We start from the raw sequence: 17,709 nt of genomic DNA, 5'->3' as shown, positions 1-17,709 counted from the left end.
TATCCCCTATTAAGGACAGTGTTTCCCTGCTTAGCCAACAAGAAAATTAAAAGACGGAATTGCCACTACAACAAAACACACAACCAGATGGTAAATTCTAATTCCGGAAAATGTCCAATATGTAAAGTCTTTCCTGCACAAATCTGTCTTGAACCTGCCAAGCAGGAAGAGATCATGGGGACAAGCTAACCCCTTACTAATTCCCTTGTATCACCAAAACTTATCTTGCATTTTCATTCATTTATCCCACAATAAATTCAATTGTTTTTTTCAATGTTTTTTCAACTGGTACACCAGACAAGTCAAATCTCAACAACCAAGGATGATTACATTTAGAATGACAAAATGAAGCATTTCATCCATTTCTTAATCTTCGAATGTTACAATGGCAGAAGCAGCCAACATTCACATTTTGAGCATGCTACCAAAGATGAAGCAGGAGAAAAAAGACACTAAACATTAGTAGGCCCCATAAAGGAATTACATTGAATTCTGTTTATTCAAGCTATTCAGCCATGACAGGATCATATCAGCTCCCTTTCCCCATGAACAATCCAGCATCATATCATGTGCAACCCCTTTGACACAGACTGGTGGCACACCATAAAACCTTGCTGTTTCATTGAGTCCTTCATCATCCTATAATCATATAATTTTAACCACATGACACATACACCAAGTGAGAATACACGAAGGGCCATATTAGTTTGAAAAACCTGGACCATTAAAGTTTTAACCAAATAAATAAACACCGGAATATCTTGAGACCCAAAAATAGACAGCAATGAGAACAGAATCCATAACGTATGATTGTAAAACCACAGACTGCAAATGCAGCTGCGCACTTTCAAAAGAAGCAGAGATAGTTTCCACAACATATTTCCATTTCCACTTCCATGGGCAGTGATGAAATTTTATTGGAACCAGTGATTTAAAAGGCATGCCTAAGTGCAGCTGTGCACTTTCAAAAGGTGCACGCCTGGTGTACCTTGCACTTCAGCCCAGGTGTGCACCTTTTTTTGCGCTTTTTGTTCTTTCCCAAACCTAGTGGCTGGGCAGGAGGCTCTGCCCCAGGACCCCTGGCCAAGCCCCTTGAGGCAAGCCCAAACAAGTCCATGTTTGTTCATTCATTCATCCTAATAAAATATCTTCTAAAGACAATTAAAATTATACTATCATTTTTTGTGGAGATTAAGAATTTAAGACCCTAACATGGACTTTGTTTGGGCTTGCCTCGAGGGGCTTGGTTGAGGAACAAAAGAGATTGAAGTTTTTAAAACATTTACATGTTACGTTTATGTATTTTAATTTTAGATAATAGGTTTTTTAAAACACTTATTTTACATTTTAAGTTTATACTTTTAATTAATATTATGTTTAATATTTATATTTTTTAATTTTTTTGCAATTTTTTAGATTTTTAAAATTTTTAGCTTTTTCTTTGTATTTTTATGCCTTGCTTTGAAAAGGTGTGTGCCTCGCCTTGTGCCTTGTGCCTTGTCTCGGGCGCAAATTTTCCCTTGCGATTTTAAAGCACTAATTGGAATTGACATATTCCTCGGTGAACACTACCAAAACTATAAGGAGTAAATGAAATAGTACTATAACATAAGTTGGAGACAATATTGGAGAAATGGGAAGTAACAATGTTATTGCCCGCCTAACCTACATGGTTACCACTTTGAGCTAGTTCAATATTCATTTCAAATATGATGTTAAATATTAGTTTTTTTTTTTTTTTGTGTGTGTGTGCAATAGATCATTTGGTTGATCTATTACAACCATTTACATTTTCTGAGTTTAAAATTTTCTTTAGCTCATTCTATCATCAAGTTTTGAATCTTAAGGTTTACAGGAGATCAAGGTTCAAAGTATCAATACAATACGGCCCCATATCGGGCATATCGTATCATATGTTTGGGTACCCAATACACCTGCTTATAGGTATTTTCAGGAACCTAAATTTTTATTGAATAATATATATAAAAATATACATAAAACTGAAATTTGAAAACAAAACTAAAAAAAGGGAACATAGTTTAAAATACCGATACACAAAGGTGTATCGATACTTTAAACCATGTACAAGACAACTTTAGAATGTATTCTTGTGTCTATAACTTTAGTTTCTTAGCTTTGTTTAATAGTTTGGAACAAGATAATAATTTAAAAAGGCATGCCTATACTTCTTTTATCATTTTATAAAATACCATGCTATATTTTTGCATATTTACAATGTTTCCACCATGTCTATAATTTTTACAATATTTCCATACGATATTTCCGACATTTCCTATGTATTTCCTATATTTTTTTGATCAGCAACACAAAAATTGATTCTTTAATTTAAAATGAAGATATACAACAAGAAGTTGTGGGCATATGACCAACATTTCACCGACACGAACATTTTAAACCTTGCACATTAAATTAAAAGGCAAGCATGAAATATGTCACAAGCTAGTAGTTGAAGTGAGCTATAACTTACCACAATGAAGTCATCACTTGCACCCAAAACAAGGACCTGAAGAGTTGATCTTGGTATTGAAGGAACAGGCAATGATGCATTAAGCTTTCTCAGATCAAATAGTGGCAGCCTTGAGCTTTCCTTCATTAATTCCTGATAACTGTAATAAAACAGAGTCAGTTCCAAGCCTTCAACTCCAAGATGACTACAACTGGAACCATTTTAGTGAAACCTCTTCTCTTCTTGGACTAATTGTGTCAACAGAAATAATTGATCATGGTGGAGGTTGCTTAACTTGCATTTTAGCAGAAACTTGGCTCAGATGATCATTAATGAGAGGGGGTGTTCTACAACATGGTTGTTTTGCTTTTGAAAACAAAAACCACTGTCACATCAGCAAAAACAATATAATTATGCTGATGTGACAGTTGCTTCCGTTTTCAAAAACAAAACTAACCATGTTGCTGAACACCCCCAAAGAGTACAAAGTTCCTCAGGCATGGCAAAAACATCATTTAGAAAAATTAACACGTGCACTGAAGTGAAACATAACATGCAAGGTTGTATTTTTTTTTGTGTTGAGAGAATATTAGAACATGCAAAGTTGTAATATAGTTTCAAGCTCCCCAGTGGTAACATTCAAAAAATGTTTCACATGGAAAGCAATCAATAAACAACTGTGTTTGGATTCGACCGGGTTACCATTTAGGACATCAGACATCTGAATTTGGTTTGAACTCAAATATTTGGATTCTAGGTTGGACTTGGATCAGATTTGGATATTACAACCAACCTACTTAGTGAAATCCATTAGGATATAGTTTTAACGGATGATACTCAAACCTACAAGTTCTAGATTAAAAATCTATAGTTGAACAACTCTACTAGTCAATAATCAATATACAAAACTAAAATATATAAAGCAGTATTTTTTAATGTAAAATAAAATTTATAAAAAGAAAAAGAAGATTACAAAGAAGGTTACCAGATGTCACCCAAGAGGAGAAAGAAAAACAAACCTACTCCAAACCTACAACTCAACCAAACAAAAAACAACACTTCAAACACCAAACTCGCCGCTCAAAAGAAAGACAACAAACTTTCACTCGAGCCCAAACAAAACATAAAAACCAAGCAAATCAGCTTCCACCCAACAAAACTCCAACAATCAAAAAACAGACCCAATCCAAAACCGGAGATGCCATTTCTCAATTGAATGACTTCAAGCATTAACCTCCCCACCTGTTCTTAATAACTTTCTTTGTTTTCTTTACATTCTTAATTGAATAAACCTCCTTTCAATCCATCAAAAACTTTTGACACCAGAACATTTCAATGTTTTCTTTGACTTATGAATCATCTCACTGCAAGCAGTATCTTCTTGAGCTCCTTTGAATCCATAGAATTCTCATTAATTCTCTCTAACTTGAACACTCCATTCTTCTCAAAAATCTGATCTGCAACCAAATCTTCACCCTTTTCATTTAAAACCCCTTCAGGACCAAATAAACCTTATTCTATCTTGAGCCTCTTCAATGCTTAACTTAAAACCATCATCACCAGATTCCAGCTTTTCATTCTCTTGACCCTTTTCCACCAATTCTTTGAATGCCTTCCTAGCAAATTCTTCTCCCCCGAGAAAGAACAAGCCCAACGTTTTTTTTTTTTTTTGAGAAAATTTAACCAGGATTCATTAAATGAAGAAGAGGTACATGAGAAGATGTACAAAGCAGGGGAAGAACCCCTACAAATCACAAAGGAGGAGGCTTGTCGTTATACAAATGCTCCAAATACACACCACATTTGGCTAAACCATCCGCAGTATGATTGTGTTCCCTAGGAAATCCAAACTAATTTTACATTTAAACAGACCAAAGAATCCCAAGCCTCTTCCAAATAGTGACTCAATCTCCAAGGTCCCCCCTCTTTGTCTCTTAACCATTTTATAGTATTTGCTGAATCACCTGCAATGACTAAATTCTGGATTCCCAAGTTTTTTATTATTCTGATTCCTGTGAGAGCAGCCATCACTTCAGCCTTTGTGGAATCAGCCAAACCAATCGGACTGCTAAAAGTCCAACATATGTTGCCCCTTTCATTCCTTACTGTACCTCCAACACCAGCTAAGCCAGGGTTACCTAAGGCACTTCCATCGAAGTTAAGGGTCATCACTCCACTGATGAGGTCGGGATGCCTCAAGGATGTTTGATGGAGGTGAGAGAGAAACAGAAACTTATATTATTAATAATAAAACATGATTACAAACAGCACTCCAGGGAGAGATAAAATGACTTAACTCTCCCCCAGAGAACCAGAAAAGAAAATTACAAATTATCCCAAAACATTTGACAAGCCCAATGTTTTATTCACTTCCATTTCTTTTTCACCACCTCTTCAATATCTTACATTCTTTTTATTGGAATGCCTATCTTACTTTCACTTGTGTGAGTCTCATCAATAATCACCTTTGTTTGGTTGGTCTTCCCCATTCTCAATCTTGACCTCATCATTTCCTTCACCAAATAAAGATATTGTCTTATATTTTTTCTTCATCTCAAAACTTTTAACCACCACTACATCAACATCACCAACTACATGTCCTTTCTGCCTCCCCTTATCTCCTTTAAAAACATCGCCTTCCTCAACATCCATCTGACTTCGATCACCTCCTGAACAAATTTTCCACATCAGACTCCAACGCACCTGACTTGAACAACTCCTGATTAACCACACCAATTACATCATCTTCCTTAGTGCTTACTACTTCCTCTCCTTAAAACTCCAGTCAACCCATCCTCAATTTCCCCCCAAGACTTCAATCAAAACAAGTTTCTCCCTCTCCTGCTGATCAAAACTACTCCCCCCATTAGTCTGACCCTCTACCAGTATACCCTCAACTCAATTTCCTTAGGCTCATATGCTAAACCACCTTCACCATCAGAATGATCAGAAAAGTTTACCACTGCATGAAAATACATCCCCACTTCCCTCATTAATGTCGCCAATATTATTCATGACAAGATCATGCTCACTTCAATACCGCAGTTGACCTCCACATTTTCCTCCACTACTAGAAGCTTGAGCCCTAATGAATTCTCACCAAGCCCCACAAGTCCCACAATGCTGACCTCTGTCTAGTCACTGAAGACTGCTTGTAAAGACAAATTTGAAGGGTCAACATCCAAATTTTGGGTTTCCCCTGAGGTTGCTTGTAAAGACAAATTTGAAGGGTCAACATCCAAATCTTGGGTTTTGCCTACCCTGGGTGGGTGTGTGGACGAACAGGTGGAAATACTTTTATAGCAGTATTATTGGATTGAAACTTTATCAGATTGAATTGTGGTGGTTTTGGATTCGAGAAATTAATTAAACGAATATATTCTACCGATCCATATCTTTGCTAATAAGCTCAGATACAGATCAAAAGCCAACTTAGTGATTGCCTAACTCAAGACAAAAATTTAAGCTTTTACCACTTCATAGTAGGAAGGATAGGTATGTGCAAAGGATGCTCCATGCAGTTTTCACCTATGATATCCTGAACTGCCACCCACAATGTAAATTACAAATAATATTTGAAATTGTTGTTTTATGTTGGATTTAATTCAGTTATGTAGACAAACATTAGGATGAAAATCTCTTACTTGGGATTAACTAGTATTGAGAAAATATATCAAATAGTAAGACATCCACCTAATTTATTATATCAACCAGAAGTGACTCAAGTATGAAAGATTATTAACTTATAAAAAAAGATTAAATAAACTTTCTTTTACTACATGTGTCTGTGTGTATATGTGCATATATAATTAAATATACTAAAAGAATGGACTAACCGTCGGACTAGGTGATCTTCCATCTCAGGAGAGAAAAATGTTTCCTTACAAAGAGGCAAGGAAGTTGAGAAAGCTTTAGCAGCCAAACTGAGTGTCACCTGGTAAGAGTCCATGTATCAGTTAAAATGGAAAAGAAGATCCAATTTGATGGAGTCAAAGACCAAAGAAAATCATAAAATTTCATTACATCTCTAAAGAACCCAAATAGGGGTGTAACGAAAATTCATTAGTTTTTTAAACGGACCCAAGCCAGATTTAGTTGGAATTCTCCAAATTGGGCAACCCAACATGCACCCATAAAATCTAAACCTTTTTTGTTAACTCAAGAACTTGACACCACATGATAATATGTAACTGTACATATGACAAAAAAAAGATACATATGACAGTGTGAAATTAAACAGATACAGCCATGGAAACCTTTTCCATAGAACATCAGATAAGATAGAAAAGAGAGAACTACTAGTAATAATAGAATTTGATCAATGTGATAAAGTCCATTGAATCTTTTGTTACTTGCCATTAAGATAGTAAAGTAATGAAATTTCAACTTCTTGAAGGAATACAACCTCAAAACTTATAATACCATTGATAGAGTAGAATATACCACTTGAAGGATAAGTTAAATGCTCCAGCCAATATCTTCCAGTCAATGAAAAAATACAAATAAATGCTCATTATCTTCCTTTGAAGGGGAAAAGTTAATACCTTGAAAGCAGCAATAGGTTTTGAAAGAAGATATCGCCACACTAACCCACTACAATTGTAAAATGCATATGTCAGAGGAGTTGGACACACTAAATGAAGAAAATGCAAAAGATATACTATATAAGGAATTACCCATTTCCTGAAGGAGGTACAGAGCAGATAAGAACAGCCCCTGCAAGTCTTGGGAGCAAATTATCCCTTCCTACATTTAACAAATAGATATATTACAAGAAAAAAGAAAACATAGGTAGCAACTGTAGCATGTCAACTACATATATAATATAAGCAGTCAGCCTTTTTTTCTTCCTGATTGACACCTTATTTTAACAATGGATATGACACTAAACAGAATGGAATGGTGAAAAAAGGATTCACGCAGCAAATCCCATATAGTTGGGATAAGGCTTGGACAATGATGATTGACACATTATTTCAATTCAACCAAGAACCTTACACAAAACTGAGCTATACCAGATTATTACCTGAGGAATGTTCTGTCCTCATGTCTGATAGGTAGGACTGAACAATAAGTCCCCCAAACGAATGCCCAATCAGCACTGGTGACAACCTGACTTCTTTCTGGATGAAATCAGCAATATCATTTGCATGCGTCTACTGCAAAATTTTGCAATGAGCAAGACTAGATGAGTAAATTTGCTCTAGGACCTTACAAAATTTTGATTGGGTGAAACCTTTTTTATTGGTTGGAACTTGGAACCTTGAAAATGTTTTGGAACAAAATACAAAGAGGAAGGGTTCATCAATTATTTGGCTACTCAAAGCCACTACTTTGCAGCAAAGAATTGAAAAAACAAAGAAATACCTGAAGAGAGCCAGCTACTTTTCCAGCAGGAGAATCACTTTCACCCTGACCATGTGACAAAGACACGTTAAACCAGAAACAGCATTGCAAGGATACGTAAGAGAGTCATGCTCAATGTTACACGTAACAGTTTTTGAAGTGTTTCTCTTGTGTTTCCGTGTGATTATCAAAAAATAACACCTTAAAATGAAGCACGAAATGTTTATGAATAAAAGGTACAAAGACAAAATGCATGGTGTAAAAGAAAAAGATTGCAGAGGAAAGATGCTAAATATAAGTGTTAGTCGTATCACTTGGAAGTCATAATAATTTCTGGCACTCCATCAACAGGGCTGGTTTGAGAAAGAGTCAAACAATCAATGTTCTTCCATGTTCCAGAAAGATACTAATGCACACAAACACAGGCAAATAACAACAACAACAACTAACAATACCATTTATCAGTTAAAATAGGACAAAGTCATTCTAGAACACCTTTTTTTCAATATAAAAGGAGGAAAAAACAAACTCTTGTGTCCTGCTATTTGATTTCCACTATTTATTTTGATGAGAAGTGTTAAGGTGTTAAGGTTGAGGATGAAATAATTAAGTTGTAATTAGGTGGTACTCATCATTATACCACAAAAAAAAATGTTTAAAAATGGCAGGCAAACAACTCAGAGTAAAATATTTTCTCAAACAATTCAGAAAAAAAATGTCATGAAAAATTGACAATATGATCAACCACCATTTTACCATCTTTCCTTCCACATCTCTGACATTTGGAGAAGGGGAGGCTGCATTAGACTGGAATCCAATCATTACAATTGTTCCCAGCACCTTGATTAGCTCTCAGATTAGTTTGAATTAAAATACCCAAAGGTGTCAGGTGGAAGGTATAAACTTTATTATAAAAAACCAACACAAAAAGTAGGCCCTCAGGGTGGGTAGGTTGGAGGTAAAGGGGGCATAATCAATGGATCTGGATTGGGACACCAAAATAGAAGTTGCAGCTGAATGTGTATTACAAGTTCAGTACATGAATTATGCTAGTCATTTAGTTCAATGTGATCAATATTTTACACCGTTTGAAAGATCAAGCTCAACTCAAATAAAGTTTGGGAGAAAAAGAAATATCCCATTTTTTTATTTCATTTGAAGGGCTACAAACGGGGGTAGCCCATCCCCCAACCCAGGTGCAGGAGGGATTCGATCCCAAGTCTCTGCTACGACGAGCAGGAGACCTTACCAACCAGCTGGTTGGCACCTTACTCTATATTTAATTATTTACTTTTTATTTCAGGCAAATAAATGGCAAGAACCAAAGTGGCGAATCATTATGTCAAGGTTGTTTGTTACCAAAGAAAATGTCAAGGTTGTTTACTTCCCATGACAATTTTACAAGGAAATAACAGATCCTTAAATAGAAATTTGTACTGAAGGAGTACAAAGCCATGCTGTGGAGTAAGGAGAGAAATTTGTACTGAAGGAAAATAGAAAGACAACAATGATGGCTGTTGACAAGTGTATTTTATGTACTGTACGCAGGTTTAGTGCCTGCAGGGGTATTTTTGTAATTTTTGTAGTCCTCTTGTGTTGTACGGCCAGTATAGGTGTGTTGAACCACCACTTGTATTGCTTATATTGCTGTTCCTACCGTGAAGCTGCATGAAAGTTGTAAAATTGTAAGTCATTTAAACCTGGTTACACTGCAAGTGCAGTGTTCGTATATTGTTCTGTGGACTCCTACAAAGCGTAGGTCATACAAACTAGTACGCAGCTGCAGTGTTTGTGCTTTGGTTCTCTGTGAAACCGAAAATCAGCAAGTGCCTAGTTGTGGACTGTAGCAGCTCTATAAGGCAGTGTACCTTTGTTTTGAGTTCTTCTAAACCTAGAACCATGAATAAGGAAAAATTGTGGTGCACTAATTGTCAGAAGCCCTAACACACCAAAGATACTTGTTGGGATCTCCATGGGAAACCAAAGTGAGCTCAGGATTTACCTAAGAAGCAAGGTTCAGATGTAATTAGAAGACTCGGGCAACAAGGTACCAAGAAACACCACATGATCAATATGGTTACTCGGGAAAATCAGCCCTCCACTTCTACTATGACTCAAACACCACATGGCCAACATAGCTACTCTGGATCTGACCCAAGGGAGGATATTGTAAACTCCTTCTGTGACCATTTGGAGCTTTATGGTAGAGCAATTCGCCAGGTGGATGCTCCTCCCACCACCTCTTTTGCATCGACATCAGGTAATCTTGCCACAACTTTCCATGCTGCTTCTCACAACCTTGACTCTCCATGGATCATCGATTCTAGAGCGTCAAAACACATGACTGGTATGTCCTCTTACTTTCAAACTTATCACCCTTTTTCCGGAAGAGATAAAGTGAGACTAGCTGATGGATCATACACTTCCATAGCTGGTCAAGGAACTGTCTCTCTTCCCCTCGGCCTTACTCTTTCTGATGTTTTTCATGTTCCAAAATTCCCTATGAATTTGTTCTTAGTCAGTAGTGTTACAAATTCCTTAAACTGTTCTGTGACTTTTTTCCCTACCTATTGTGTGATTCAGGATCTTGCCTCGGGGAGGACGATTGGTAGGGGACGTATGGTTGATGAACTCTACATGCTGGAAAATACGGCTGGCCTTCATGTTACAGAGTCTATGACTCAGTTCAAAAAGAGTAAAATGTATTTGTGGCACTGTCATCTAGGTCATTTGTCTTTTGAGACCTTGAAATTTGTTTTCCCAGAATTGTGTAAGTCAATGTCTGTTTCTAATCTTTCTTGTTAAACGTGTCAGTTAAGCAAGCATCATAGAACTCAATTTCCTCAAAGAAATAGTAAATCTGAGTTTCCTTTTCACATTGTGCATTCTGATGTGTGGGGCCCTATTACTTTACCTTCTGAGAGTGGCTACAAGTACTTCATTACCTTCATTGACGATTATTCTGGATACACTTGGGTATATCCAATGCGAACCTGTGAGGAAGTACCAAAAATTATCCAAGATTTTCAGCGGATGGTCTTCACCCAATTTCAGACCGAGATTCAAATATTTCAGTCAGACAATGCAAAAGAGTTTTTTTCATAGTGACCTCACGGAGTTCTTTGCTTCACATGGCTCTCTTCATCGGAGCTCTTGTGCCCGTACGCCACAACAAAATGGTGTGGCTGAACGGAAGAACCGACATCTACTTGAAGTGGCACGGGGTTTACTACTCCACATGAATGTTCCCAAACGTTTTTGGCTTGAGGCTATCCTTTGTTCTACATACCTCATTAACCGAATGCCCTCTCGTTGGTTAGAGTACAAAGCCCCACATCAGCTTCTCTTTCCTAAGGCCCCTCTTCTTTCTATCTCTCCTCGTGTTTTTGGTTGTCGGTGCTTTGTCCAAAACCTATCTCCCACTCGGGGGAAATTGGACTCTCGTGCTATCCCGTGCATATTTCTTGGCTACTCATTCTCTCAGAAAGGGTATCATTGCTTTGATCCTGTTTCTCAGAGATTGTATGTCTCCATGGATGTTACCTTCTTTGAAGATGAGCCCTTCTTTCCTGTTTCTCCTCAGGGGGAGTGTAGGCATGAGGAGAAACTGGTTCAGCTTCCTCCTCTTCCTAATTCTTCTCATTCTCCCCCTTCTCTTCCTGATCCTCCACCTTTCCGTGTTTTTTCTCGTCGTCATAAAGGCCAACCAAGTTCAAGAGCTATGGGGAATCCAGAAGTTATATCTCAAGTGCCATCAAACTCCTCGGGGGAAGATCATACTCTCTCAGATAACTTGACTCCCAATGATGGTCCTGACCTCCCTGTTGCTAATGATCTTGATCTTCCTATTGCCCACAGGAAAGGTGTTAGGTTGTGCACTACTAAACACCCTATTTCCAACTTTGTTTCCTATGAGAACATCTCACCTTCATTCCGTGCCTTCCTTACCTCCATTGGCAGTATTCCTATTCCCAAGAATGTGGCAGAAGTTCTCTCAGTACCAGAATGAACAAATGCCATGAAGGAAGAAATTGATGCTCTTCATAAGAATGGCACGTGGGATCTTGTTGATCTCCCTAAGGGTAAGGATCCAGTTAGATATAAATGGGTGTTCACTGTTAAGCATGGGGCTGATGGAACTGTGGAGAGGTATAAAGCTCGTTTAGTGGCAAAGGGTTTTACTCAAGTATATGGAGTTGATTATGCAGAAACCTTTGGCCCTGTTGCCAAAATGAACTCTATTAGAGTACTTTTCTCTCTTGTTGCCAATCTGAATTGGGATCTACATCAGCTCGACATCAAGAATGCCTTCTTGAATAGTGACCTTGAAGATGAAGTTTATATGGTTCAACCCCGGGTTTTTTGGCTCAAGGAAGTGAACAGAAAGTGGTGCAAGTTAAAGAAGTCTTTATATGGGCTGAAGCAATCACCAAGAGCTTGGTTTAGCAGATTTCATACTGCAGTTCAGCAGAGAGGATACAAGCAATGTCAGTCAGATCACACACTGTTTGTAAAAAGGGTAGAAGGTAAAATGGCTGTCCTAATAGTATATGTGGATGATATAATTGTTACTGGTGACTGGAAAGATGAGATTCAAAGTTTGAATGGCTTCCTTGCTACTTAGTTCGAAGTGAAAGATCTAGAACCCGCTAAATACTTCCTTGGAATTGAGGTTGCCCGATCAAAAAAGGGTATCTTCATCTCCCAAAGGAAATATGTCCTAGACTTGCTTAAGGACACTGGAAAGATTGGGATTAAACCAGCCGACTCTCCCATTGACCCCAACCATAAGTTAAGTGACAGCCAAGGCGAACCTCTTAAGGATGTGAAGCAATTTCAGAGGCTTGTAGGGAGATTGTTGTACCTCTCTATGACTCGTCCAGACATAGCATATGCTGTTGGTGTCCTTAGCCAGTTCATGCATGCACCTAGGTCCACTCATCTTGAAGCAGCGGAAAGAATACTGCGGTATCTTAAGAAGTTCCTGGGTGTTGGCTTATTATTCCAGAAACATGAACATTTGAGAGTTGAAATTTACACAGATGCAGACTGAGCTGGATCTCAAAGTGACAGAAGGTCTACTAGTGGTTACTGCACCTTTGTAGGAGGGAACCTTGTTACTTGGAGGAGTAAGAAGCAAACCGTGGTAGCTAGATCTAGTGCTGAATCTGAGTACCGTGCAATGGCACACGGAGTAGCCGAAGGTATGTGGATAAAGAATCTATTGGGAGAGTTGGGTTTTCTAGTGGACAAACCCATGACTCTACTCTGTGACAACAAGGCAGCTATAAGTATCGCTGCCAACCCAGTACTACATGATAGAACAAAGCACATTGAAGTTGACAAGCACTTTATCAGAGAGAAAATCATCACAAGCGAAGTATGCACTCCATACATCAGCTCTGAAGACCAACTAGCAGACATCTTTACAAAGGGGCTAAACCATTTCAGACACCAAGGTCTCTGTGACAAGTTGGGCATGATTGATATCTATGCTCCAACTTGAGAGGGAGTGTTGACAGGTGTATTTTATGTACTGTTCGCAGGTTTAGTGCCTGTAGGGGTATTTTTGTAATTTTTGTAGTCCTCTTGTGTTGTACGGCCAGTATAGTATAAATACAAATGCTTCACTCACATGAAGTAGTTCTTTTGAGGCCTTAAGTCTGCAACCTCTTCTCTCTTCTTCTTCTTCTTCTTCCTTCCTTTCTTCTTCTTCTGCTCAACAATGGCAATGATGTGGTATAGCTCAATTCCTGGGAAACAGTCTGAAGGACACTGCCTAGTGGTAATTTCTTGGTGGTGCATAGGAAAGAAGGTACCATAGGCTTTCAGATTTTCAGTCAGGGAAACTCAATTCCTAGGAAGAAGTCTGAACCTCTCATTCAGATGGCTCCCCAGATGTGCTAATAGGCTGGCTGGTGACCTTGCTAAATCAGGAATATCTAGGCAATCATTAGAATGGGGAAGTCCAGGACCTAGGAGAACGGCAAAACTTAAGAAGATTGATCAGCTTAATGCTATTATGTATTGTACCAGCTGCCCTCCACCTTGCCAGCAGGACTCTTTTACAACGAATGAAATTCATTCTGTTGATTATCAATAAAAAAAATGTAGTTTAGCTGCAAGAGACTGCATGTATTTTTTCGACAGATAAAAAAAGAAATTTTATTAAAATCAAAAGAAGTCCGATTACAACCAAAACCATGGTATCAAGCAACACCTTAAAAAGAAACTGCATGAATCTAGAACATTATGATTTGGAAACACCTAGTCACCTACCAAATCCAGGGTTTGAATTTTCATTTCAAGTAAGATTTTGAACTTTATACACAGCAATATATTCTTTGTAGTTTCTTGTCATATTATTGCTTATCATATGCTGAAAATAGAATAATTGAATGTACTAAATGTAACTATTGTTTGCTTTGGACTCTTTGGTTTACAATCTTAGTTCCAAATCATTTGCTCTGAAGTAAAACACTGAAATGATGTAAACAGTGGTGCGGCTAGTTAACAACATTAACATCTTTTAGTTAATTGTCTATGAGCCCATGTGCCTATTTTGATGAATTTATACCTTCAAACATGTCACTTGGTCATAATACAATGTTATGAACCATCGGAATCTTGATTGCCACTTATAGAGCAAGCGCTGCATAAAGTTCCTTATGCTTTATTTCAGTAACTTATTGGAGACTTTTCCTTATTGGAGACTTTTGGAGAGAGTGGGATAACTAACAGACCCAATTACTTAACCAATTAATTTTTTGTTGACTAAGGCAGGTTCTCATAAAGAATTAAGTGTTTATATTATTACATATGCACTTAGGAACTACATGATGTGTCAGAAAATTTACATTTTTCTTTGATCATTAACTGATCTGTGAGACTCTAATGATTTAGCAAAAGCAAGTGCACAGAGCAGGTTTACCATTGCAAGACCCCTATCTAGCACCTATTTTTACAGGGAAAAAAATTGCCTGCCTGGAAGCGGCAGGCCTCTAGTACAACTTCTCCCAATTGAACTCCCTTCCTGGTTATTCATCTTCTTAGCAGTTGGCTATTCTTCTAACTCGCCTGAACAAAGTATTCAGGTTTGAAGCTAGATATCTGATATCACTTAGGCTATGTTTAGTTTGAAGTAAAAGGTAGGGAAAGGAAGGGAAAGTAGGGAAACCTAATACAAGGTTTGTAAAGGTTTCCCGTTTCCCTACTTTTCCTATTTTTTCCTTCAAACCAAACACAGCCTTAAAGTGTACCCACGGGATTTCTCCCCTTCTTTGCATCCACCCTATGATTACCTTAAAATCTCCTTCTACTTTCAACCTTCTCAGCTTCAAGGAGAAGCACCGATGCAGACCACGGTACAATTACAATTTAGACACTGTTACTCTGTTTTCCTATAACACATTAAAAGTTTTTAAAATATTATGAAATGGAAGTCGCATTTTACCTAATTTTTAGTTTCTGAGAGACAAAAAAAGCCTAACTTTCAAATATATTTCAATATGGGTATGCATTCAAGGCTATGAGCCTATGACTTAGAAAATGAGAAATTTGAATTACGGAAGGAACCTAATGTTTAAGTAGGACTTCATCCTCTCCGTGTTAATTTAAGTTCAATCGCAAAAAAAAAGCCCTAGATTTTTCTTTTCCCTTTTGCAGTTTGCACATTGTCGGACATGTACAGTTTTCAGTATGTTAGCATTGCAAGAAATTTTAACAAGCAAAGTTACAGACATCGGGGCCATGGTGTCAAAATCAAAATAAAGCCCATTGCCTACAAGGTCGAGTAACTGAGCTTCAAAACGACACAGATACGCGAAAAAGAGAGTGGATATACCTGAGCCAGCAAGCTGACTGCGTAGCAGTCGTACCCATGTTGGGAGAAGAAGGACAACCAGTGTTCGGCCCAACACCAAGCAGCATGAAAGCTTCCATGGACAAAAACCAAAGGCGGATTCTCCGATTTATCCTCATTTGGGTCATTTCGTGTACTCTTTTGTATAATAACCTCCATGTTCAGACCAGACGGGAGCACGTGGAACACGCGAGACTGCCCTTCTTTGAGCTGGTACTGGACTCCCATTGCAGAAGCTCTGGAAAGGACCGAGACAGGCTTTCCGACCCTTTGGTTGTTAACAGATTTTATGCGAAGGAAAGCTTTGGGTGTTAATGGAGCTAAGGTGTGGATTGAGAGAAGAGAAGCCATGGTTACTGAGGCTTCTACTACGAGAAGCGGTACCACTACCAGGGCGAGAGGTGATAGTGAGATATATTATCATTTATTGGCCTTGTCCCCGTTTTATCTCTTGGGATTATTCTACTTGGATTTCCTCCGGCCGGATCAATCCAAAATCAAACGGCCAGGTCGGGCTAGGTAATGTAAGTGGCAAACCATTCGGATTGGGTCAAAGTGGGTTCCAGGTTGCTTTGTTGGTTGGCATTGACCCGTATGTCTGAAGTCGGAACCCATATCCAAATCCAACATCCGGCTGATTAATAATCACGATCCCTTTTCTTTTTTTGGTAATTAAGATCTCATTAAAAACTCCCAAAAAGAGGGGATGAGAGAAAACCCACACCCGTGTCAGGGACGCGGCCAATTTGTGGGCCACAACATTACAATTTCTCTTAGCATGAACAAAACGAACAATGGTGACTTGAGGGAAATTGCCCCTAAAGGAGAAAAAGGGATAGAAGCAGCATTGTTTGGAGCCGAAATTGCCTAGCTAGAGTTAGATTCTATGATGTCTTGAGGGAAATTTTCCAAGGTAGTTTCCACACAAGCTAACCGTATAGTCAAAGCTTCTGCACAAAGGGCGGAGGAGCAGTGGCACAGACTTCCGTGACTCCAAATGATTTCACCAGAGTGAGATCGAGCAATACAAGCCAGAGATGCTTTACCCAAGGTTGTATCAAAACTGGCATTGCAATTAATTTTCACCCAACCTGTTGGTGGAGAATTCCAGCTCGAAGACTCCAATTGGATTGAGGTTTCTGAAGAAGCCGGTGTCGGATCTGATTGGAGAATCTCAGCTGATAACTAAGAAGCTTTAAGGGTTGTTTGTCTTGGGCAAGGCTGGATCCCCTTGAAGATGAGGTTATTGCCGGCTGTCCAGATTTTTCAGCAAGTTATAACTACTTCAGTGATCCAGCTAGAAAGGCTTCTGAGCGAATTCCTAAAGAGGAGGCAGTCCAAACTACTCTTACAAAATCACACTTCAAAAAACAATGTAAAATGTCTTATTCTGAGTGAGAGTAGAATTGGCAGATTTTGTTCACTGTAGAGCTCCCACGCAGGCTCTCCATAAAAAGAATTTAATCTTGTTTGGGATTTTGAGTTTCCAAAGATGCTTCCAGGCCTTTTCAGAAATCTGAGGGGGAGAGATACAACTGGAACTAGGCCCATTGTTTTTTCTTCTACATTCTAGACTCCATGCTAAATGATAGCCTGAGCGGACAGTGTAGTTCCCATTAGTAGAGTAGCTCCATATCAACTTGTCCTCTATATCTGTGAGACCCAAAGGAATCTTGAGGATTTGATCCCCTTCCTCTTGAGAAAATAGAGCTCTGATTAAGTTTCGGTTCCATCTTCAAGGATTGTCAAGAATCAGATCATAAACTGTTCAAACTATGCAGCTTGCTAGTTTGGGGGTGCTAATTTTGTTGTTTGGTAGATATGGCACCCACGGATCTATCCAATGATCAATAGATCTCCCATTCCCCACTCTCCAAACAATGCCTTCTTTTAGTAAACTCTGACCGAACTGAATGCTCCTCCAGCCCCAAGATGGGCAATTTCCCAGCTTAGCATGAATTAAAGAGGAATTTGGGTAATAAATGCTTTTAAAGATTGAGGCCCAAGTAGAAGAAGGGTTCTATAAGAGTCTCCA

The 17,709-nt window shown here is 38.4% G+C and overlaps 1 protein-coding gene across 2 annotated transcripts; it reads right to left on the bottom strand.

Moving 5' to 3' along the window:
* Positions 1 to 240: 240 nt before the first annotated feature.
* Positions 241 to 16,099, bottom strand: LOC104602274 (alpha/beta-Hydrolases superfamily protein). 2 transcript variants are annotated; one of them, XM_010265899.3, is made up of 8 exons: positions 15,657 to 16,099; positions 7,835 to 7,879; positions 7,494 to 7,623; positions 7,144 to 7,213; positions 7,012 to 7,060; positions 6,304 to 6,401; positions 2,489 to 2,627; positions 241 to 639 (listed from the first exon to the last, which is right to left on the bottom strand). In XM_010265899.3, the coding sequence occupies exons 1-8, from the start codon at positions 16,023 to 16,025 to the stop codon at positions 481 to 483; spliced, it is 1,059 nt and encodes a 352-aa protein (XP_010264201.1). In that variant the 5' UTR covers positions 16,026 to 16,099; the 3' UTR covers positions 241 to 480. The 2 variants fall into 2 exon arrangements, with proteins under 2 accessions (XP_010264201.1, XP_088755718.1); XM_088899592.1 differs by having other exon boundaries at positions 7,494 to 7,590.
* Positions 16,100 to 17,709: the final 1,610 nt, after the last annotated feature.

The sequence above is a fragment of the Nelumbo nucifera genome, chromosome 3, assembly GCF_055504915.1.
Source record: "Nelumbo nucifera cultivar China Antique chromosome 3, China Antique-T2T, whole genome shotgun sequence".
In the NCBI taxonomy this organism is placed as follows: domain Eukaryota; kingdom Viridiplantae; phylum Streptophyta; class Magnoliopsida; order Proteales; family Nelumbonaceae; genus Nelumbo; species Nelumbo nucifera.
This window is presented reverse-complemented; position numbering and strand designations above follow the sequence as displayed.

Bases quoted from the DNA above. Each gene is read 5' to 3' on its own strand.
- LOC104602274 (XM_010265899.3), bottom strand. From the start codon at position 16,025: ATGGCTTCTCTTCTCTCAATCCACACCTTAGCTCCATTAACACCCAAA. The intron at 7,880-15,656 runs GTATATCCACTC...TCACATGGTCAG, and splicing joins CAGTCAGCTTGCTGGCTCAG to GGTGAAAGTGATTCTCCTGC. The intron at 7,061-7,143 runs GTAATTCCTTAT...TTACAATTGTAG, and splicing joins GTACCTCCTTCAGGAAATGG to TGGGTTAGTGTGGCGATATC.